Consider the following 23,631-nt stretch of genomic DNA (forward strand, 5'->3'; position numbering starts at 1 on the left):
TGACTCGGAGGAAGACTTTATTTCACCCCCATCACCCTGCCCCACAGCGAAGGCAGCCCTGAGGCCCTAGGTGGGCAGTGGCTGGCCTCCTGATTAGTGGCTGTGGCCATGACCGCCGTGGCTGTGGCCGTGACCTCCATGGCTGTGGCCGTGGCCGTGGCCGTGGCTGCCCTGGTCGTGGCTGCCCTGGTCAGGGCTGCCCTGGCCAGAGCATGAGCCTGAGCCACCCTTCCCGTAGCCTGGCCCGTGCCTGTGGCCTTGTCCTGGGGGTGCGGTGTTGTGCATCTCCTCGTGGGAGGCTACCGTCAGCCTGGCCACCAGCATAATGAACTCCTCGAAGCTCAGCTGCTTGTCTACATTTGTGTCCAGGTCCTCCATGATCTCATTGATAGCAGCTTCATTCTTCTTCTGCTTCTGCAGGTGGGAGACACAGGGTGTCAGGGCTGGGTGTGGTCAGGGCTGGGGACAGGGAAGAGCACTGCAAGTGACCCGATGGCAGAGGCATAGGGACACTGGGCTTCCAGGCCTCAGTTTCAGCATCTATTAGATACTTTCTAATTCCTTCCGCACATAACCCGGGCACCACGATTCTCTCCCTTATACAGGAGAGGATCCAAGGTCAAGTGACTTGCCCAAGGTCACGAAGTAAGTACGGCGGTGTCTCCTCACTGGGTTCTTACGACAATTATAGAGAGACTTGGAATTCCCTGAGGAACACTTGCAAAAATGGTCTTGCAGAGGGTAACTAGCTCGTGCAGATTGCCAAGGCTTGGGAGTGGAAGGGAGGACACCCACGTTACAATCTGACCCAGAGCTTGGACTTGTCCCGTTCTCACAGCCTCCCCTCCCCTCCCTCTCCAGGCTAGTGACCCTCATTTCAACCTGTAGGGTGGGAAAGCATCTGAAGGAAATGAGATGGTGTGATAAGTGTGCAAGGAAGGGCATGAGGGGAGGATCCAGGCCCCCCTGGGCTCCAGCTCTGCCACCCACTGGCCGGGCACTTTTGCTGAGTCTCCTCTTGCAATGCTTCACCATGATCTCCTCTTCTGTACCTTTGCCATCGTCCTGGCAGAGCCGTCACTCCTGAGCAGCCCCCGGGCAGGGACCTGGCTTTCACTCCTGGCCTATCTGCTCTGTAGGTTGGGGGTGGTGGATGGGGTGGAGTAGGGGTCACACAGAGAATCTTGCCCACACAACATCTTGGCTGTATCGTCTCTTGTCCCCCCTGAACCAGAGTCTGTCTTGCTGAGTTCTGCCCCTGCGGGGAGCTGTCAGCATCACCCCGACTCTGTCTACTGCAATTCTCCACCTTACAAAGGTGGGGGGGGGCCCAGGCAGGGCTGGCCACCTATTCTGGGCTATCCTGCTCCAGAAATGGAACTGAGACTGGGACTTACATGTCCCAGCCTTCTGAGCACAGCATCTGTGTCCCCCAAGTCACCAAATTTGGAAAGAAAACAAAAAGATCCAGTGGAATGAATCTTCCTTTTCTTAGAGCTGCCGGATCATTTTCAGATCAGGGAAATAAACTAACATGTTATGGAGCGCTTTGTCCACACTGGTGCTGGGCTGGGTCCCTTCCCACACGCTGTTTATTTGTTTCCTACCTGAGAGCCTTTGGATTAGAAAAGTCCTCTTGGGTCTTCTAAGTTCATCTGACGCTTGGAGGCTCATTAGCTTCCTTCCAAGGGTCGTTGTCACTTGCTTCCCCTAGCCCCTTCCCAACACTCAGGTTTCAGCCCAAAGGTCACCGCCTTGCAGGGACCCTTCACGTATTTAACTAGTTCCCTGTCTCCTGCCCAGTCCACATTGCCCACAGCACTCTTTTGGCAGTGAATCTCTCTGTGTTCTTGATTGGTCAACACATTTGCCACAAGTCTCTCCCCTCAAGACAGTGGGTCCCTGTTGGCCACTACGTGCCCCGCCTGGGATGGAACCCAGCACACTGCATAAGCTCAGGCTGTTGGGACCAGCTACTGTGGACCGCCTCTAGTGACAGGGTCCAAATCCTGCTCTAAACACGGAGCCCACTGCCTTTGGAGGCTGGGTCGAGGGGCAGGAACATTTTCCTTGCTGGTTGCAGACTGTATCCCCATTCTCCATCCTTAGCCCAGACTGAGTCAGGTCTGCCGGGAATCCAGCCTTACCTTGAGAAAGTTTGGCAGCTCTTTTTGCACCAGCTGTTTGAATTCTTTCTGGATCAGGGTGTCATAGTGCCCTAGCCGTACAGAGTACTGGTGGAAGATGTTGATGATGGTTTCTATGCTGCTTTCCATTTGTGACATTTTGTCCTCCATTTTCCCGCCTTCTGTTTGAGCAACGGAGTTGGGTGCTTAGAAGACTGTCAAGCTTCCTTGGACCCTCCTACTGTCCGCACACAGGAATGAAGAGGAAAATACAGAATGAAAAGAAATTGGGGACTGCAACTGAACTGGGAGATGACCCAGTTCCAGACATGAGAGGAATGGCTTATAGAATGTCTAGGGAATGCCCAAAAAGAAGCCTTTGAGGATAGGAGACTGCAGCAGAGCATGACCTAAGAAAAAGGGAAGGAAGCTTTAAAGTGAGCAGTCAATCAAGGAGGGCGTCCAGGTTTGAAAGGAAGATGGGGAAGGGGAGTGAAGAGTCAGTGGGCAGGCTCCGGCCCCGGGGTAGCTGGCAGCTCACTTACCCAAGCCGAGAAGCCTCGCAGAAGGGTTTGACAGCAAGATGTGGGCCCAGTTTTTATACACCACTGATCGAGACACTCAGCCCTCTCGTGCGAAGATTGCTTCATAGGTGAGCCTATGTGGTAAGCCCAGGCTGGGCTGTTTCACTGCCAGGAAGGGGGCTGGGCCAGGACAGGAAGTGTTCACAGAGCTCTTTTTGACTTTTTGTGAAATTCCCAGCCCTGGCCTGGAGCTGGTTTGGGAGGAAGCTGGTTGCTTGGTCCACTTCCCCTCCACCCCACGCCCCTGTCCCCCTGAGTGAGGTAGGAAGCAGGCTGCCTCTCTTCTGGGACCCCTCTCTCAACAACCACCAAGGTTGTGCTTCCCACCTGTGATAGCCAGGGGCTGGTGGTGGGCTGAGGACCCCTGAGGTGGCCAACCCACTCTGGCTCCCGCTGTGGCAGCCCAACAAGGATGGCTGAACTTCCTGCACCTGTCTGGCTCTGGCTTTTAAGAGGGCGAGGGGTCTGCCTCCATTGTTTGAGCTGATGGAGGTGGTGCAGACGACAGCCTGCAGCCATCCTGCGCAGTTCCCTCCTCAGTTAGGGAATCTCTGTTTTAGGCTATGGGGCAAGTTCGCCTGGGTGCCCCTCTGTGTGCATCCACAGCGCCCTCTGCTGCCTCTATCAGGGCATGTTTCGCTCTGGACCAAGGATCCGAGACCCAAGCTCACAGGAGCTAGAGTCCTGGAGCCAAGTGGTGAAGCAGTGTGGGCTGGTGAGCACCAAGAGCACCATCCGTAGTGTGACTTGTGACAGCAGACGTGGGTCTCAGGGTTGGAGAGACTAGAGAGTGGTGGGGACTGTGGCAAAGGACAGCATTCCCCACTTGAGGGGGCCGCTGTTACTCAACCTCAAGGGAAGGCAGCACGTGAGAGAGTGGATCATTTAACGGACCTTTCAAAGGTTCAGGAAATCTGATTTTTTCTGTGAAAACTCTTGCTTATAAGATTTGTCAACTACTTTGAAAGGAAAATAAAAACATTAGCTATGAAACATGGTATGCGCTGAACAAAGCATGGTTGCAGGGCAACGCCTGAAGTTCTTGTGTTTCAGGTCTCTCTCCTCCACTCTGCTGAGGTTGCCCGAACCAGGGATGTGGCCTGAATCACCTCTGCGGTTCCAGGATGGAGCAAGAGCCTGCTCGGTAAATGTAGAATGAACAGTTGTTGAATTAATAAATGCAGGAATGGGGAAATGAGTGAGTGTGAAATACACACAGGTCTGTTTGTTGCCCCGTGACTTTCTGCAGAGATGTTGGCTGGGACCATGCAGTGTTGGTTAGGATGGAAGTGAATGGGTAGGAGGAGAGGAGGGTCGGTGGTTGGTGGAGTGAGCAGCTGGACAGGGCTTCGAAACAGAAGGGAGTCCTCACTTGGGGGTCCTGCTTTGGCAGTGAGTTCCCTCATGACAGAAGGCGGTGGCAGGGGCAGGGGACTTCCCTGGTGGTCCAGTGGCTAAGTCTCCATGCTCCCAATGCAGGGGGCCTGGGTTTGTTCCCTAGTCAGGGAACTAGATCCCACATGCCACAGCTAAGAGTTCACATGCCACAACTGAAAGACACTACATGCCCCAAGGAAGATCAAAGATCTCAGAACTCAGAGCCTGTGCAGCAAAAAAAAAAAAAAAAAAAGGCCTTGGTTGGCAGACCTCATGGTCCCAGGCTAACCCAGGCCTGGGTGAGGCTGAGGCTGATTGTAGAGGCTGTGACCTGGGTTGGCTATTTCTGGCTTGGTCAACAAGTGCCCAGATCCCACCCAGCCTCCTCATTGCCAACCAAGGCCAGAGGTTGGAAGGAAACAGTGGTGGGAAGTGGGGTCTTCTTGTAGAGAGACATTCAGAGCTGCCTGAGTGGGCATGAACTGGGACAGTTTTCCTGGTTCTGGACAGGGGGCATGGCTTCCCCAGCTGTGTTAAAAGCACACAAGCAAACAAGGGAGCAGGCAGACGCTCAGCAGCTCGAGACCTATCAGTGAGCTTGGTCACCCCTGAGGCTACGACCAAGAGGGGTCCCAAGTCTAAATCCTTTCCCCTGACTCCTTCTTGCTGTCTTCACTCATAATCTCTGTGATTTCTGGGGAGTTTTCTTTCCCCATTTTCTGTTCCCTGACTCCCGTTTTTCCAGTCCTTCTCTCCTATCTCTTGTGGAACCTGGTTTTTGTTCTCAGTGCGTCCCTGAAGTTCCAGAGCCTTCCAGAAATTCCTGATGAATATCTCAGCGTGTCCCTGTTGACCTCCTCTGCCTTGCGGGAATCCCTCTGAAACAGGAAATAAAGAGCTGTCACATTATCACCACGTTGGCGTTCTAATGGCTGGCCTTGGGGTCCCTCTCCCTCACTAGCTTATTAACTCCTTTTACTCATCCCTGGAAGATTAACGTCATCTGAGAGGCATCTGATAAACGGTTGCAGAGTAATATGTGACTGACATGGCTTTGATAGAAACTACGCTGAGAAGATGATCATTTCCTGTAATTAAGAAGTTGTGCAGCTCGGGAAAATGCAGAGAAGGAAAACAAGGAAGTGGGGAGGGGTGAAGAAGATATGGAGATGAAGGAGATTCCGCGGGTGAACGGTAGGTAGCCTGGGATGATCAGAGTTCGTGCTGCCTCCTTGTGGCCTATCTGTGTCAGGACAGCCTGCTGCATTTCTTGGGCCCTGATTCTTAACCTTTCGGTTTTCAAGGCCCTTTGACACTTGACAGATTATTGAGTATCTAAGAGTTTTTGTTTATATGGGTTACATCTACTAGTATATACAATACTATACAATTTAAAATACTTATTAATTCACTTAAAATAGTATCAGTAAGCCCATTATCTAGTAACATATTTTTAAAGTGAGACATAATTATATTTTCAAAAAAAGGCTAGTGAGAAAAATTATATCTTTTGTTGCATTTTTGCACACCTCTTTAATGCATGGCTTATATGAAGACAAAAGGACTTTCCTACTTCTGTAATCAGTTTGTTGTATGTGTTGTTTTCTTTTTCTTTTTTAAAATTTATTTTTAATTGAGGGATAGTTGCTTTACGATATTGTATTGGTCTCTGCCATATATCAACATGAATTAGCCATAGGTATATATATGCCCCCTCTGTCTTGAACCTCCCTCCCACCTCCTTCCCCATCCCAGGCCTCTAGGTGGTTACAGAGCCCTGGTTTGAGTTCCCTGAGTCATACAGCAAATTCCCACTGGCTATCTATTTTACATATGGTCATGTACACTTCCATGCTTCTCTCTCCATACATCTCCATACATCCATACACCCTCTACTTCCTCCCCACCCCAACCCACCCCATGTCCATAGGTCTGCTCTCTGCGTCTGCATCTCCATTGCTGCCCTGTAATTAGGTTCATCAGCATCATCTTTCTAGGTTCCATATATATGTGTTAATATATGGTATTTGTTTTTTTGTTTGAAGATTTGAAGACAATCGAGCCTCACACAGATAAGTAGTTGGAAAGAGGAGAATATATTAATAGTCTTTAAAAGTTGTTGCTGAAATGGCAAACCACTCCAGTATTCTTGCCTGGAAAATCCCATGGACAGAGGAGCCTGGCAGGCTATAGTCCATAGGGTCGCAAAGAGTCAGATATGACTGAGCCTACACTTATATAAATAATTACAATAAAATTTGTTGTGAATATTCTTCTTTGATAATTCACCAAAACTCAACAAGTGGAAGTTTTGAAAGGGTTGTCCTAGAATCTCAGACCATATTAATCAATTCTTTGTTACATTAGAATTCGTTGGTCTATCACGAAATATAAATAGGTCTCCTCAGCAAAAGAGACACTGATGTATAGAACAGTCTTTTGGACTCTGTGGGGGAGGGAGAGGGTGGGATGATTTGGGAGAATGGCATTGAAACATGTATAATACCATATATGAAATGAGTCGCCAGTCCAGGTTCGATGCACGACACTGGATGCTTGGGGCTGGTGCACTGGGATGACCCAGAGGGATGGTATGGGGAGGGAGGAGGGAGGAGGGTTCAGGATGGGGAACATGTGTATATCTGTGGTGGATTCATTTTGATATATGGCAAAACCAATACAATATTGTAAAGTTAAAAAATAAAATAAAAAAAATAAATAGGTCTCCTATGACTCTGTAACTTAATATACTGGTCACTTGGAAAAGATTGATTCACTGGGTTATCCACATCTTCCAAATGCTGGCACATTTCATTATCTAATATATAGACATATGTAAAAATCACATTTATTGATAAAACCACTGATCTCATCAAGAAAATCTTTACGTTTTGAGAGACTGTCAAACTCATGGTAGCAGAGCCAAATTTTTCAAATTCTAATTTTTGCTCGAAAGTTCCAGTTTTATTACACTAACACATCCTACTGGTTTTCCTTGAAGTAAAAGTTTAACTCTGTTCATTTTCAAGATAGATGTCTGCCTTATATACTGTAGCATGAGTATCCATAATTGAGCTGTTATTTGTTCTTTCAAGTAAAAATGGTGTTTCTATGAAAAAAGTGGCTAGTTCAATTTACTCTTCAATCACGCAAGTGCTTTTCCTTGAGAGGATCATGGTTGAGATCGAATGAAATGAATAGCTTCCATCGCTTCACATTTTCGTTTGAAAAGAATACAGCATGAGAAACGCAGGGGCTGCTAGTGCAGTGTGCTGCCGCCTCCCTGGTGCCCGCTAACGTACGAATAGTCTGACCCACTGTTGTTCTAGGGTCACTGGGGTAAATATCAGTGCAGCGAGGAAGGGGAGGATCTGGGGGTACTTGGTTGGTGGGAGGCTTCTTGTGGTGGGTGGTTCAGGGTGTATTATCATGGACTGCAATGTTATATCATGACTGGAAATAGTCATGACCTCATGGAGCCCCTGCAGGGTCTTGGGAACCCCCAGGTTCCTTGGAACGTTCTTCGAGAACCACTGTCTCAGGCAATACGTTACTTGAAGCAGCCTGTGTTATCTGTCTGCTTTTCTTTTTCCTTCCTTCTTTTCCACAGAAGGTCTCTTGGAAGAAGCCAGGCTGGATGTGGGGCCTCCTGGCCCAGGTGAGGAGTGAGACAAGGACCCTCAGCAAGGTAGCCAAGGAGGGTGAGAGAGGGGGAGATGACCAGGGTGGGGCTGGTCAACTTAGCAGGCCAGGTAGGATTTTGGTCCTAAGCGGGTGTCAGGAGGGGAAGAGAGCGGAGTGGGCTGCTGCTGCTGCTGCTAAGTCACTTCAGTCTTGTCCGACTCTGTGCGACCCCAGTGTTCTTGCCTGGAGAATCCCAGGGACGGGTGGGCTGCCGTCTCTGGGGTCGCACAGAGTCGGACATGACTAAAGCGACTTAGCAGCAGCAGCAGCAGCCCACTCTGCTCTCTTCCCCCTCCTGACACCCTCTGTTTAGAACAGGGTTTTTCCCTCAGGGAGCCCCTCAGCCTGTTAGTCTCCAAGAATTTTCTGGTCTCAGGATGGACCTGGGCTCACCTGCTCGCCCTCCTCTCTCAGGCAGCCACCACCCACCCAGTCTCTCCTCAGGGTTCCCACCTCCCAAACCCATCTGCAGAATGGAACCATTCTCCTCTCCCTAACCTGATGCTCTGGGGGCCACAGGCCTCCTCTCTGAGAGCTTCACTGTGGGTCAGGCCTGGGAGGTGGAGGCCTGGGAGACAGTCCACAGGTTCAGGAAAGCCCCAGGCCCTGCGGCGTCAGTCCCCAGGCTGCAGGTCTCCCTCCCCCTCGAGTATCTCTGGGGCTGCTGCCACTTGCTCCGGTGGCCCAAGATGAGACCAGAAACGCCCCACTCTGCTGCCCACCACCCCAGAGCCCTTCTTCCCAGCCCTGGGCCTTTGTGGGTCCACAAGGGAGAACAGTAGATGGAACTAAGGTATTCAAGGGGCCCCTCTGAGGGAGGTTTTCTGGGGACCCCAGGCCTCAGGGTGACTCCATAGCTTCACTCAGGACAACCTGTCCAGATTTGAGGTGTTTCCTCAAAAGGGTCCATTCAGTGGTCTCAGGAGGCTGCTCCACCCATGGAGCGGAGGGAGCTCCTGCAGGTCCCCATGGAGACACATGTCCTATGGCATGCACACAAGGTGTCACGTGAAGTTTCCTCCACGAAGACTCAAGGGCTCCCAACACCAGAGCCTCAGACTGCAAGTAAACGTGGAACATGTGAGGTGATAACTGTGGCTTTGGGCTGACAGCGGCTGAGGGGCTGGAGTGTCTTGGCTTGTGGGAGGCTTTTTGGGTGGGTGACAGTCTGATGCTGAGGTGTGGGTGGTGGGTGAATGGGCCCCTTGGCCACAGAGTGGGAATCAGTTCTAGCGATAAGCACATATGCATGTCACCTTCTGGGATACACTTTTCGACTTTATCTGCCGCTGCTGGTGGGGCTGATGGAAAGGGGTGGGAGGTGGGGGTTGGGGAGCAACCTCCATCCAGAACCTTCAGACTCCTGGAGCAGATCTGTCCCCACAGGCAGAAAGTTCCCAGAGGTCAGGATGTGACCCCCAGGTCCCACAGGCACCCCTGGGTTCGCCAGGCTTCCTGGGAGCCTTGGGCAGCCGCACCCTTTCCCAGGGAGGAGGTATCTGGGATTATTCACAGGGCGGGTCCCTGTTGTCAGCACCTGTCTGGTCTTGATTCTTCTCGGTTAGAGGGAGCCGCTCAGAGCCTGGCCCTCCTCCTCTCCCCCTTTTTTTAGGGCTCCTGGCTTTGCTCTTCTCTCTGAAAAACCAGGGCCCAGCCTCCGTTCCCGGGGCGAGAGTGCCCTCTAGTGCCCGGGAGGGTGAAGGCCGAGGAGGAGGGCAGGGCCAGAGGCCAAGCCTGAAAGGAGGCCCTGCCAGCCAATGAGGGGTGAGCCGGCCGCAGCTTGACTTGTGGAGCTGGGATAGCAAGGGACCCACAGGTATTTCCACAGGTATTTCTAAGTGTGTGTGTGTGTGTGTGTAGCTATGTTTCTTCTTGAGAAACCCTCTCTTATCAGAAGGACTGGACTCTACCAGATGGAGTGTAAAGATCAGGATTTTTGCTCTGCTCTGGAAATAGGACCACCCCCCAACCCCCGCTCCAACTCTTATATACACTCCTCTTCCCAATCGCAGTCTATCCCCAGCTGGGAAGAAATTCTCTGCATTAGACCCATCGAAGTGAGTTTGTATTTTTCCATTCTGCTACCCCCGGTCCCTGGTAGCTCAACTGGTAAAGAATCCGCTTGCAATGCAGGAGACCTTGGTTAGATTCCCAGGTTGGGAAGATCTCTTGGAGAAGGGAATGGCTACTCACTCCAATATTCTGGCCTGGAGAATTCCATGAACAGAGGAGCCTGGTGGGCTACAGTCCATGGGGTCACAAAAAGTCAGACATGACTAAGCAACCTTCACTTTCACTTTCAGCCCTGGAGCTTATAGCCCTCTTCTATAAGAGTGGGGGTTAGCAACCCTAGATTGCAGGCTTGGTGCGAGGATTAAATAAAGCATGTGCGAGTGTCTACTCAGGCCTCACACATGGTAGGCACTCAATGAGATCTGGTTGCCCAGGGAAACAGGATGGGAGTGTTTCCCCATCCAATGAGTGCCTGACGTGTGCTGGGGACCCAGAGAAGCCTATTCAGGTGCTAACCTTCAGGAGGGCAGAAGGGGCCATGCAGTAGGGTGGGTGCCCCATTTGAGGGGTGAGCACAGTTGGGGTAACCACCATTGTCTTTCGTAGAGCCGAGGCCTCTCCTGTCCGTGTCCTGGAATCACGTGAAGATGCTATGGTGGCTTCTTGTCTTCTCCACTCTGGGTCTCGGGGCCTGGGGTGAGTTTTCTTCATTGGCTTATAGAGTAACTAAGAAGGATCATCCTACAGTCTCGTAACAAGAAATCTTTAAATGCCTGCTCTCCCTTAGGAGGCTGATAGAAAGCCAGAGCAGCAGGAGGAGGACAGCTTTGCATTTAGAGCACAGAACTTGGAGTCCGTAGACCTGGGTGAAAATCCTTGCCCTGCCTCCAGCAATGATTTTAAACAAGTTAGTCACCTCTGGAAAGCTTAATTTTCCCACCTGAAGCCTGAGATAAGGTTATGATCTCTATTTATCGTGAGAATAGAATGGGAAAATGCACTGGAAGGACTTAGCACTTGAGCAATGGGGCAATGATTCTATTTGCAATATTATGTCAGCCTATGACTGGGGTTTATGGTTGTCAGTAAGAGAAAGTTCCTTCGGGGTGGGAATCTGTTGAAATCCCCAAAGTCCCTCCCACAGGAGCATGGGCATAGCAAATGCCCCCAAAATCAATCCCAGAGGAACTGACTTGATTTGTGCAGGGAACTCCAGTCCCTTCTGTGCACAATCTGTCCCATTGTTTCCATTAGGCAAAATGCTTACAAGGTAAGACTGTGGTTTTGAAGAGCCTGGATGCATTTCCAGGTGGTTTTTGTTGTTGTTGATTTTGCCAGTTGTATGTGGCTCATGAGAAAAGGACAGTATTTCCGACCCCCTGCCCTTGTCTGTTTAACTAACTTCCTAGGTTACCTGGAGCTGGTGTTGGAGAAAACCATGCCTCATGGTACTGCTGGAGGTGGTCCTCTGGCCCCAGAGGGGCTTTCTGAAAGGACTCAGAGATCTGGGGAGGCAGAAGGTTGTGGAGAGGAGCCTGAGCCTCTGCCACGGAAAGGACTGGTACCGAGGGCTGATGCGAAATGGAATGTTCCTTTACAGGTGATTCCTCCTGGGATAAAATACAAGATAAACACCTGTCCAAGGGACTTCAGGACCTGCTTGGCAACATCTCCCAGCTCATTGAAAGAGACAAACGGGGTCTCAGTGGTGAGGAGGTTTGAGGACCAGCTGGGTTTCTCTTGGGACCAGGCACTTAATGGTGGGATGGGGTGGTTGGGGCTGAGACACAGGAACACCTGGGTGGGTTGTCTTAGGCCTTGGCAGGGAGGGAAGAGGGGGAAAGGGGAAGTGGGAGTGCTGCTGGGAGGGGCCAGAAACCCAGGAAGGGGAGGTGCAGTCTTTGCATTCAGGCCCCCCTAGTCTGAGGTTGGAGACTTGCACTTTGCCCTCGGGAGTCCTCAGACTGAAGGGGAGTCACTGGCCCTGCCTGGAGGGCCCCCCAGGTTGGGGAGGAAATGCCCCCCTCCGGGAGTGCTGGGAGCAGGGCGAAAGAAGCAGAGTCCCAGAAGAAACTGTCAGTGAGCTTGGAGCACATGGAGGGCAGTAGCGCTGGGGTGGAACTGAGAGGGGCCCCTGGGGGCTTTCCCTGGGGCAATGGTGACATGAAAGTCTTCCTGGAGCAGAGCAGGGAGGGACCCTCAACCAGAGAAGGTCATCCAGGTGTGGGGGCCAAGCACCTAGGCTGCTCTGGGCAGGCGCAGTCCCTGCATTGGTGTGAGTAGTGAAATGGAAACACAGAGGCAAGGAGAGGAGGCTGTGCCTGTCTGACCACAGAAGGCCTCCTCCTGCAGCTCTTCTGCAGCCACCATGGGGCAGAATTGGCCTCAGCTGGTGCATGTGGCCCAGGGGCCCAAGGTGGCAACAGTGGACCAGGGTGTGCCAAGTGACACCCGCACGGCTCCCCTGCAGGTGTCTCCACCATGGTGTCTCGCAAGCAGTGGGGGGCAGACGCCATTGGCTGCAGTGCCCAGCTGGCCCTGCCGGTGGACTTCCTTGTCACGCACCACGTTCCTGGGCTGGACTGTCAAAACCAGACCTCGTGCAGTCAGAGGCTGCGGGAGCTGCAGGGCCATCACGTGCGCAACGGCTGGTGTGACGTAGCCTACAAGTAAGAGGCTGGGCTGGGGGCGTGTGACCCAGCGCTCCTAAGGGTGCCTCCCTCACCCCTCTCTTCTCTGTTTCCCTCATTTTCTGGGTTGTGGTTGTAGCTGGTTAATAATGAGGGCAATGAAAAAATATCCTATAAAATTCCAAAGCCTTTGAAATTTTCTGTGAGGTTCTTGACTTTGAGCTCTCTTAAAAGGAAGCAAGGAAGTTTTAAGTGATGACTGTACTTTCTGTTCGCCTCCTAATGGTTCACAGAGCACATCGCAGGTTAGGAATGGCTTCCCCGTATGTGGGTGCATGGGTGCGTTTGCCCCCTGACAAAGTGTGAGGTTGGCTGGGTGGGTGTCACCATCTCCATGTTACAGGCGGGGGGACCAAGGAAGGGGATCAAGGTCACACTGCTGCTAAGTTATGTGGCCCAAGCTGACTCAGGATTGCCCCTTTGCCCTCTGATCCTTCCACTACAGTGCGTGTTGGGGCTTTCACCTTATTGAGGGAGGCATCCACGTCTTCCCCTGATGGTCACTCTAGCAGGCCCTCCCAGTGCCCAGGACCAAGTTCCTCACCCACCTCTGATGTCAGTTCATTGTGGACGATTCCTGTGTGTGGGAATGGCTTCCCACCTCAAGAGCACCTGCATCTCTCTGCTTTTCTGCTTCACGCTTTCATCCAAGCCCCTGACGGTGAACCCCCGGGAGGGCAGGCTTTGTGGCTAACTTCTTAGTCCCCAGCCCTCTGAAGGGGCAATTTTAAGTACTTCTCTCCTTGGAAGGTCACATGTCAAGGAACGGGGTGCTGAGCCCCAGGTGTCCATGGGGAAGCCAACCCAATTCTTCACACATTGTCGTGGTTCTTCCTGGCTCACTCTTCTGGCCCCTTCAGTCTGGCTTCTGGGGTCTCTTCCCAAATAAACTGCCTGCGTCCACATCCTTGTTTGAGGTGCTACCTCCTGGGAAGTCTATGTAAGAGGTTACCCTAGCCGAGAGAAATCACACAAACAGCCTGTGTGGAGATCACAGACACACAGCATTTTGGAAGCAGGAGGAGAGCCATGTTTGAGGAAGTGTAGAGGCCGAGAAGAATCTTACATTGTTTGGTTGGGTCTGGGGGAGCCTCTGGGTGGCAGCTCCAGGATCCCTTCCCTTTTACGTGTGCAGGATGATTTATATAAAACCCAGCATCTGAACTGGGGATGGGATGAGGAGTGTGGGAGTGGTCCTTCTAAGGATGAGTGTAAGTCACTTTGTCTATCCATTGTCTCGGATGAATCCATGCAAATTCCCTCTAATGAACTTGGTTTGGCCCTTCTCCCTTAGGAAGCTAGGTTGGGGTTCCTCTTGCAGGGGCGTGCCTGGGGCCAGCCACCAAGCCTGGATTTCCCTCTCCACAGCTTCCTGGTTGGGGATGATGGCAGGGTGTATGAAGGTGTTGGCTGGAATGTCCAAGGTGTGCACACCCAGGGCTACAACAATATTTCCCTGGGCCTTGCCTTCTTTGGCACCAGCAAAGGTAATGGTCACCCCAGCTGTCCTTCTCCATAGAGTTAGCTAGTTCTTTGTCTCACACTGTCTCTCCACCCTCCTCACACCCTCTCCTGGAATTTTCTCCCCTGACTTTGGTGAACGGTCTTCCTCCCCCTGCTCTGGCTTCCTCCCCGCCTCCTCGCCCTCTGGCCACCCCTCAGGGAAGGCTCTCCATCCTTCCTCCCACACCCTAGTTCTGCTCCCGCTCTGGTCTTGGGAGGATCCGGGCTCCAACTCTCACTCTTGCATCAAAGACTAGAACACCTTCTCTCTAGCTCAGATGCTTCTGTAGCATCAGGCCTGGCTTCTGGCCAGCCACTTCCTCCTTCCATCTCTCTCTCTCTCTCTGAGATTTTCTGTGCAATTTTTAAAAGCCATGTTGGGATTCCAAACCCAAGTCCCCTTCACAGTCCTCTAGTCTTACTGCCACCCTGCCCACCTGCATCCCAACATACATCCATTGAATTTCTGAATGTTTTCAGTTAATAAGTGGGCTTCCCTGCTGACTCAGTGATAAAGAACTCACCTGCAATGCAGGAGATGAGGGTTCAATTCCTGGGTTGGGACTATCTCCTGGAGAAGGGAATGACAGCCCATTTCAGTATTCTTGCCTGGGAAATCCCATGGACAGAGGAGCCTGGCAGGCTACAGTCCACGGGGTCTCAAAAGAGTCAGACATGATTTTGCGACTAAATAACAACAGTTTAGCAAAGCCTCTGCACGTCTAGTTTCTCATGGCCCCCTCTCAATATCTTTTGAGATGGCCCAGATAAGTTTCATGATTACAATTACAGTGCTGCTACTGCTAAGTCGCTTCAGTCGTGTCTGACTCTGTGCGACCCCAGAGACGGCAGCCCACCAGGCTTCCCCGTCCCTGGGATTCTCCAGGCAAGAACACTGGAGTGGGTTGCCATTTCCTTCTCCAATGCGTGAAAGTGAAAAGTGAAAGTGAAGTCACTCAGTCGTGTCCGACTCTTAGTGACCCCATGGACTGCAGCCTACCAGGCTCCTCCATCCATGGATTTTCCAGGCAAGAGCACTGGAGTGGGGTGCCATTGCTTTCTCTGACAATTACAGTAGGTACAGCCTAAGTTTCAGAGAGGTAAGTAACCCAGGTGACATAGCCATAAGGAGAGGAACACAAGCTCATCCCTTCCATTTCTGCTCCAGGGCAGCTTCTGGTTTGCCAGAGGAGTCTCGATGTTCAACTTGGCTGGTTTCTGTGACCACTCTTTGCCCCTGGGTGTTACCTTGTGAGCTGTGGGATCTTGAGCTCAGTACTTCTTGGCAACCTCAAGTTCCTCTTTGTGAATAGTGGGGTTCATCATAGCATCTGCCTCACAGGCTTGATGTGAGGATTACAGTGGTCACAGCAGACAGAGAGGCTGGCACATGCCTGGAAGGGCCCTAGTGATGGGAACCCTAATGCAGCCAGGGGGCATTAGTGAACATGGGGCTGCCATCCAGCTCTTTCCCAGGGAGACAGATGAATGAAGTCTCAGTGGGTCTTTGGGAAAGGTCTTTCTCATCACCAAAGCTCTGTCCAGACAGACCCTTGAGTTCCAAGCTGTCCGACGCTCAGGATGAGCCTGTTTCCCTTCCTCCCCCTTCATCAGCTATGTGGGGGCTAGCAAGACATCTCGTCCTCCCCCACAGAACTCTGCAACTCAGGCCAGATCGAGGCTTCCTAAGGATCACTCTCTTCCAGGCCACAGCCCTAGCCCTGCCGCCCTGTCAGCCATGGAAGGTTTGATCTCCTCTGCTGTCTGCAAGGGCCACCTGTCACCCGTGTATGTTCAGCCACTCCTTGTGAAAGACGAGAGCTGCCTGTCCCCTCAGCAGAATGCAAGTCTCAAGGAAGGTAAGACTTTCAGTCTTAAAAAAATTTTTTTTTTTGGCAGTGCTGCAAGGCATATGAGATCTTAGTTCCCTGACCACGGATCAAACTCAGGTTGCCTTCCTTGGAAGTACAGAGTGTTAATCACTGAACCCCCAGGGAAGTCCCTAAGACCTTGAGTCTTACTGGACCTCCCTCCCATTCACTCCCACTCACTTCCAAATGTCATTGGATGTGACTTTTTCAGTCAGGCTCTCACTGGAGTTGTTCTTTTTTTTAAAATTATTTTTTAATTGGTGGAAAATTGCTTTACAATTTTGTGTTGGTTTCTGCCATAAGACGATGTGAATCAGTCATAATTATATATATCCCTCCCCACCCCCTAGCCCTCTAGGTCATCACAATGTGCCAGGCTGGGCTCTCTGAGTTATTTAGCAACTTCCCACTGTCTGTTTTACCGATGATGGTGTATATATATCAATGCTACTCTCTCAATTTGTCCCACCCTCATCATCCTCTGCTGTGTGTACAAGTCTGTTCTCTACTAGGTTCATCAGTACCATTCCTCTAGATTCCATATATATATGTTACTATATGATACCCATTTTTGTCTTTCTGACTTACTTCACTCTGTATAAGAAGCTCTAGCTTTATCTATCTCCCTGCTACTGACTCAGATTCATTCCTTGTTATGGCTGAATAATATTCCATTGTGTAAATGTACCACAACCTTTTTTTTCTTTTAATACAAACTCATCTGTTGATGGACATCTAGGTTGCTTCCATGTCTTGGCTGTTGTAAATATTGCTTCAGTGAACATTAGGGTACTTGTGTCTTTTATAATTGTGGTTTTCTTGGGGTATATGCCCAGTAGTGGAATTTCTGGGTCATATGGTAGATTTATTCCTAGATTTTTAAGGAGTCTGCATACTATTCCATTTGTCTTCCATAATGGCTGTATCTATTTACATTCCCATCAACAGTGCAGCAGGGTTCCCTTTTCTCCATACCTTCTCCAGCATTTACTGTTTGTAGATTCTTTGATGATGACTATTCTGACTGATATGAGTGATACATCACAGGAGTTTTGGTTTGTATTTTTCTCATAACTAGTGATGTGAGCATCTTTTCATGTGTTTATTTCCCGTCTGTATGTCTTCTTTGGAGAAATGTCTGCCATTTTTTTTTTTTAATTGGGTTGCTTGTTTTTCTGATATTGAGCTGTTTGAGCTGCTTATGTATTTTTGAGGTTAACCCTTTGTCTGGGGAAACAGTGGAAACAGTGTCAGACTTTATTTTTTGGAGCTCCAAAATCACTGCAGATGGTGACTGCAGCCATGAAATTAAAAGAAACTTGCTCCTTGGAAGGAAATTTATGACCAAACTAGATAGCATATTAAAAAACAGAGACATTACTTTGCCAACAAAGGTCCATCTAGTCAAGGCTATGGTTTTTCCAGCAGTCATGTATGGATGTGAGAGTTGGACTATAAAGAAAGCTGAGCACTGAAGAATTGATGCTTTTGAACTGTGGTGTTGGAAAAGACTCTTGAGAGTCCCTTGGACTACAAGGAAATCCAACTAGTCCATCCTAAAGGAAATAAATATTCATTGGAAGGACTGATGTTGAAGCTGAAACTCCAATACTTTGGCTACCTGATGTGAAGAGCTGACTCATTTGAAAAGACCCTGATGCTGGGAAAGATTGAAGGCGGAAGGAGAAGGGGGCAACAGAGGATGAGATGGTTGGATGGCATCACCAACTCAAAGGACATGAGTTTGAGTAAACTCCAGGAGTTGATGACAGACAGGGAGGCCTGGAGTGCTGCAGTCCATGGGGTCACAAAGAGTCAGACACGAGTGAGCGACTGAACTGAACTGAACTGAACCCTTTGTCAGTTACTTCGTTTGCAATTATTTTCTCCCATTCTGCTGTTTATCTTTTCATGTTGTCTAGTTTCCTTTGTTGTGCAAAAGCTTTTAAGTTTTATTAGTTTCCACTTGTTTGTTTTTGTTTTTATTTCCATTAATTTAGGAGGTGGGTCAGAGAGAATCTTGCTGCAATTTATGTCAAAGAGTGTACTGTCTATGTTTTCCTCTAAGAACATTATAGCTTCTGGCCTTGCATTTACGCCTTTAATCCATTTTGAGTTTATTTTTGTGTATGATGTTAGGAAGTGTTCTAATTTCATTCTTCTACACGTAGCTGTCCAGTTTTCCCAGCACCACTTATTGAAGAAGCTGTCTTTTTCACTGGAGTCCTCTGATAGGCAACTGGTCACCCAACTCTCTGAAACATTAGGGCTGGCAAACCTTGAGAGGGACCCTCCAGGTCACCTACTTGCCCCTCAGATTCCTAGAGTGATAGAGGCATGGCACTCTGCATAGTCCGCCGTGTGTTCACTCATTTCTACATCAGTTACTTACTGAGCACCTGCGCGTCACTGAGGATGTATCAAGAGAGCAAACGTGCAACAGCAGTGCCCTCGTGAAGTTTCCATCAAGATGGTAGAGAAACACAATAAGAACACAAACAAGTGAGATAGTTGGTGTGCTCCATGGTGAAGTGGTGAAAGTGCTATGAGGGGGAAAAAGCCTGGCGAGGGATAGGGTATACAAACACAAGGCACAAATGCACACCTTTCTGAATACAAAAATTATCAATAGAGCTGCATTAATAGACCAAAGAGCTTAAGGTATTACTTGTATTGACTTAAAGGAAGAGTTTAACATAATTCAAGGAAGATTAAAAGCAGATTTGGAGTTTAACAAGCAGCAACATCAAAACCAGGACAGTTAGAAGGGCGTTTCCTGGTGGTCCAGTGGTTAGGGCTCTGTGCTTTCACTCCTGGGGGTCCCGGTTTGATCCCTGGTTAGGGAACTTAGATCCCACAAGCCACATGGTGTGGCGTAAACAAACAGTATAGTTAATAGGCACTATTCACCTTTTCTTGGACTTAAATAGAATTTTAAAGAAAATTGGAATTTTGTATTAGACCTTGGAGTGAGTTTGGTCTCTGCCTTTGGATGGTGTCATCTGTCAGTGTTAATAATTGCTTACACTGACAGAGTTTTGTGGACTACAAGTGATTCTTTTTTTTTTTTTTATTTAATTTTATTTTTAAACTTTACATAATTGTATTAGTCTTGCCAAATACCAAAATGAATCCGCCACAGGTTACAAGTGATTCTTAAAGACATGTTTTCAGATGAAAATTCAATTGATTTCTCCAAAAAGACCTTGTTACACACACACACACACACACACACACACATGACAGTTGTTCAGATAAATAAGTACACTTTGCACTTGGGATAAAGCATCCATGTCCCCTCAAGATCAACATTCCCATTGTCCTTTGGGTTCTGATTTTTGGGGTTGTAACTGGTGATTCTTAGCTCCTGCATCTTGAACGCAATTCCTGTTCCCAGATAGGCCACCAGGAGCTGCTGGGCTCTCCAGGTCCGTAGTCATGGTCAGGGCAGGATGCCAAGAGGGTGGGCAGGATGTTCAGTAGTGAGGTGGGTGACCTGAGCAGGCACAATAAATCCTCACATCCATTTTTTGCCCCACTACAGCTTGCCCACTTATTGTCCAGCGGTCTGCTTGGGATGCCAGGGAGGCCCACTGCCCCAAGATGAACCAGCCAGCTCAGTATGTCATCATTATCCACACCGCGGGGCGAACCTGCAACAAGTCTGATGAATGCCGTGTGCTGGTCCAAGATATCCAGTCCTCCTTCATGGATAGATGGGAGTCGTGTGATATTGGGTACAAGTAAGTGTGCCTGAGGCTGTGAAGGCTTCTCTTCCCATGGGGGTGGATACTGAGCCTGTGAAAGGAGTGAGAAGAGGAGCTAATATTTACTGAGAGCCCAGCATAGGAGCGGAAAAGGCAAGGGTAACCCACTCCAGTACTCTTGTCTGGAAAATCCCATGGACAGAGGAGCCTGGTAGGCTGCCATCTATGGGGTCGCAGAGAGTTGGACACGACTGAAGCGACTTAGCAGCAGCAGCAGTAGCAGCAGCATAGGAGAGGTGGTCCTTCTCACTGAAGGATTCCTCACCAAGCCCTGGGTAGGCCTTATTTAGGATGTAGCTAAGGGGTGGTCATCTCCCTTGAGCACATTCTCAAAATGTGTGTCTTTATTATTTTAATTGAAGTATAGCTGTTTATAATGTTTTGTTAGTTTCAGGTGTACAGCTAAGTGATTCAGTTTTATACATACATATATATTCTTTTTCAGATTCTTTTCCCTAATAAGTTATTCAGTTCAGTTCAGTCACTCAGTTGTGTCTGACACTTTGAGACTCCATGGACTGCAGCATGCCAGGCTTCCCTGTCCATAACCAACTCCCAGAGCTTGGTCAAACTCATGTCCATTGAGTCGGTGATGTCATCCAACCATCCTATCCTCTGTCATCCCCTTCTCATCCTGCCTTCAATCTTTCCCAACTTTAGGGTCTTTTCAGATGAGTCAGTTCTTCACATTGGGTGGCCAAAGGATTGGAGCCTCAGCTTTAGCATCAGTCCTTCCAATGAATATTCAGAACTGATTTCCTTTAAGACTGACTGGTTTGGTCTCCCTGCAGTCCAAGGGACTCTCAAGAGTCTTCTCCAACACCACAGTTCAAAAGCATCAATTCTTCAGTGCTCAGCTTTCTTTATGGTCCAACCCAAATACACGTGACTACTGGGAAAACTATGGCTTTGATGAAAGTCTCTACTGTTTGCATTGTTTCCCCATTTATTTGCCATGAAATGATGGGACCAGATGCCATGATCTTAGCTTTTTTAAAGTTGGGTTTTAAGCCAGCTTTTTCACTCTCCTCTTTCACTGTCATCAAGAGGCCCTTTAGTTCCTGTTTGCTTTCTGCCAAAATGGTAGTGTCATCTGCATATCTGAGGCTATTGATATTTCTCCCAGCAATCTTGATTCCAGCTTATGCTTCATCCAGCCTGGCATTTTTCATGATGTACTCTGCATTTAAGTTAAATAAGCAGGGCGACAATATGCAGCCTTGATATACTCCTTTCCCAATTTGGAACCAGTCAATTTTTTCATGTCCGGTTCTAACTGTTGCTTCTTGACCTGCATACAGATTTCTCAGGAGGCAGGCAACGTGGTCTGGTATTCCCATCTCTGTAAGAATTTTCCAGTTTGTTGTAATCCACACAGTCAAAAGCTTTAGCATAGTCAATGAAGCAGAAGTAGATATTTTTCTGGAACTCTCTTGCTTTTTCTGTGATTCAACAGATGTTGGCAATTTGATCTCTGGTTCCTCTGATTTTTATAAATCCAGCTTGAACATCTGGAAGTTCTCAGTTCACATATTATTGAAGCCTCGCTTGGGGAATTTTGAGCATCAGTTTGCTAATGTATGAGATGTGTGCAATTGTGTGGTAGTCTGAGCATTCTTTGGCATTGCCTTTTTTTGGATTGGAATGAAAACTGACCTTTTCCAGTCCTGTGGCCACTGCTGAGTTTTTCAAATTTGCTGACATATTTACTGCAGCACTTTAACAGCATCATCTTTTAAGATTTGAAATAGCTCTACAGGAATTCCATCACCTCCACTGGCTTTGTTCGTATTGATGCTTCCTATTTAACTTATATGCAGAGTACATCATGAGAAACTCTGGGCTGGAGGAAGCACAAGCTGGAATCAAGATTGCTGGGAGACATATCAATAACCTCAGATATGCAGATGACACCACCCTTATGGCAAAAAGTGAAGAGGAAATAAAAAGCCTCTTGATGAGAGTGAAAGAGGAGAGTGGAAAAAGTTGGCTTAAAGCTCAACATTCAGAAAACGAAGATCATGGCATCCGGTCCCATCACTTCATGGGAAATAGATGGGGAAACAGTGCAAACAGTGTCAGACTTTATTTTTCTGGGCTCCAAAATCACTGCAGATGGTGACTGCAGCCATGAAATTAAAAGACGCTTACTCCTTGGAAGGAAAGTTATGACCAACCTAGATAGCATATTGAAAAGCAGAGACATTACTTTGCCAACAAAGGTCCATCTAGTCAAGGCTGTGGTTTTTTCCAGTGGTCATGTATGGATGTGAGAGTTGGACTGTGAAGAAAGCTGAGCACCGAAGAATTGATGCTTTTGAACTGTGGTGTTGGAGAAGACTCTTGAGAGTCCCTTGGACTGCAAGGAGATCCAACCAGTCCATTCTAAAGGAGATCAGTCCTGGGTGTTCTTTGGAAGGAATGATGCTAAAGCTGAAACTCCAGTACTTTGGCCACCTTATGCGAAGAGTTGACTCATTGGAAAAGACTCTGATGCTGGGAGGGATTGGGGGCAGGAGGAGAAGGGGACGATAGAGGATGAGATGGCTGTATGGCATCACCGACTCGACGGATGTGAGTCTGAGTGAACTCCAGGAGTTGGTGATGGACAGGGAGGCCTGGTGTGCTGTGATTCATGGGGTTGCAAAGAGTCGGACATAACTGAGTGACTGAACTGAACTGAACTGAAGGCCCACTTGATTTTTGACTCCAGGATGTCTGGCTCTATGTGAGTGATCACACCATCATGGTTATTTGGGTCATGAAGATCTTTTTTTGGTATAGTTCTTCTGTGTATTCTTGCCACCTCTTCTTAATATCTTCTGCTTATGTTATCTATTAGGTCCATATTATTTCTGTCCTTTATTATGCCCATATTTGCATGAATTGTTCCCTTGGTATCTCTAATTTTCTTGAAGAGATCTCTAGTCTTTCCCATTCTATTGTTTTCCTCTATTTCTTTGCACTGATCACTGAGGAAGGCTTTCTTATCTCTCCTTGCTATTCGTTGGAACTCTGCATTTGGATGAGTATATTTTTCCTTTTCTCCTTTGACTTTAGCCTCTTTTCTTTTCCAGCTATTTGTAAGGCCTCCTCAGACAACCATTTCACCTTTTTTGTGTTTCTTTCTCTTGGGGATGGTCTTGATCACCACCTCCTGTATAGTGTCACAAACCTCCATCCATAGTTCTTCAGGCACTCTATCTAGCAAATCTAATCCCTTGAATCTATTTGTCACTTCCACTGTATAATCATAAGGGATTTGATTTAGGTCACATCTGAATGTTCTAGTGGTTTTCCCTACTTTCTTCAATTTAAGTCTGAATTTGGCAATAGGAGTTCATAGTGTGAGCCACAGTCAGCTCCTGGTCTTGTTTTTGCTGACTGTATAGAGCTCTTCCGTCTTTGGCTACAAAGAATATAATCAATCTGATTTTGGTGTTGACCATCTGGTGATGTCCATGTGTAGAGTCATCACTTGTGTTGTTGGCGAGGATGTCTGTTATGACTCCACAATATTAAGTATAGTTCCCTGTGCTATACAGTAGGTCGTTGTTGGTTATCTCCTTTATGGACAGTAGTGTGACTGTGTGTCCTTTTGAACGATCAGATATTGACATGATGGAGACCAAGGCTCTGCTGAAAAGGTACTATAGAACATCAAATGCAGGGAAGATTGTAAAACCCGTAGAAAGGAGCATCTAAAGATTATGCCTTTTTCACATAATCACCTCCCACTCCTCAGCTTAGGCTCTGTCTCTCAGTTCAGCACCAACCTGAAGTTTGTCTCCCTCATGTTAGACTCTCCTTTGCATCTGGAAAGTATCAGCCTCCTTGGGGAGGACATCTTTCCTTACACAGGAAGATGAGGTGACGGGGAGCAGCCAGAGAAGAAGCAACTGGGAGAGTGTGGTGCAATGGAAGCTAAGAATGTTTGAAGAGGTGGGAATTGGCAGGACCTCTGCTTCCCTGGTCGGAGAAGGCAATGGCACCCCACTCCAGTACTCTTGCCTGGA

The 23,631-nt window shown here is 48.6% G+C and overlaps 2 protein-coding genes across 5 annotated transcripts in view; one reads left to right on the forward strand and one right to left on the reverse strand.

Annotated features, from left to right (window-relative positions):
* Positions 1-2,762, reverse strand: S100A9 (S100 calcium binding protein A9). Of its 3 annotated transcripts, none has more exons than XM_061405947.1 (3): positions 2,672-2,762; positions 2,148-2,308; positions 1-414 (listed from the first exon to the last, which is right to left on the reverse strand). In XM_061405947.1, exons 2-3 carry the CDS (start codon positions 2,295-2,297, stop codon positions 94-96), a joined length of 471 nt encoding a protein of 156 aa, XP_061261931.1. In that variant the 5' UTR covers positions 2,298-2,308; positions 2,672-2,762; the 3' UTR covers positions 1-93. The 3 variants fall into 3 exon arrangements, with proteins under 3 accessions (XP_061261931.1, XP_061261924.1, XP_061261925.1); XM_061405940.1 differs by having other exon boundaries at positions 2,148-2,367; XM_061405941.1 differs by having other exon boundaries at positions 2,148-2,364; positions 2,672-2,761.
* PGLYRP4 (peptidoglycan recognition protein 4) overlaps positions 2,705-23,631 on the forward strand; it is a 26,365-nt gene continuing 5,438 nt past the window's right edge. Inside the window, exons 1-9 of one of the 2 annotated variants that reach the window (XM_061405928.1) lie at positions 2,705-2,778; positions 3,764-5,281; positions 7,698-9,599; positions 10,391-10,480; positions 11,385-11,492; positions 12,255-12,453; positions 13,843-13,961; positions 15,684-15,836; positions 19,393-19,591. In XM_061405928.1, the coding sequence (XP_061261912.1) occupies positions 10,432-10,480; positions 11,385-11,492; positions 12,255-12,453; positions 13,843-13,961; positions 15,684-15,836; positions 19,393-19,591 (827 nt within the window). In that variant the 5' untranslated portion in view covers positions 2,705-2,778; positions 3,764-5,281; positions 7,698-9,599; positions 10,391-10,431. Of the gene's footprint in view, positions 2,779-3,763; positions 5,282-7,697; positions 9,600-10,390; positions 10,481-11,200; positions 11,493-12,254; positions 12,454-13,842; positions 13,962-15,683; positions 15,837-19,392; positions 19,592-23,631 lie in introns of those variants that run through there. The other variant, XM_061405935.1, reaches the window with a different exon arrangement.

Source organism: Bos javanicus, chromosome 3, assembly GCF_032452875.1.
Source record: "Bos javanicus breed banteng chromosome 3, ARS-OSU_banteng_1.0, whole genome shotgun sequence".
NCBI lineage: Eukaryota > Metazoa > Chordata > Mammalia > Artiodactyla > Bovidae > Bos > Bos javanicus.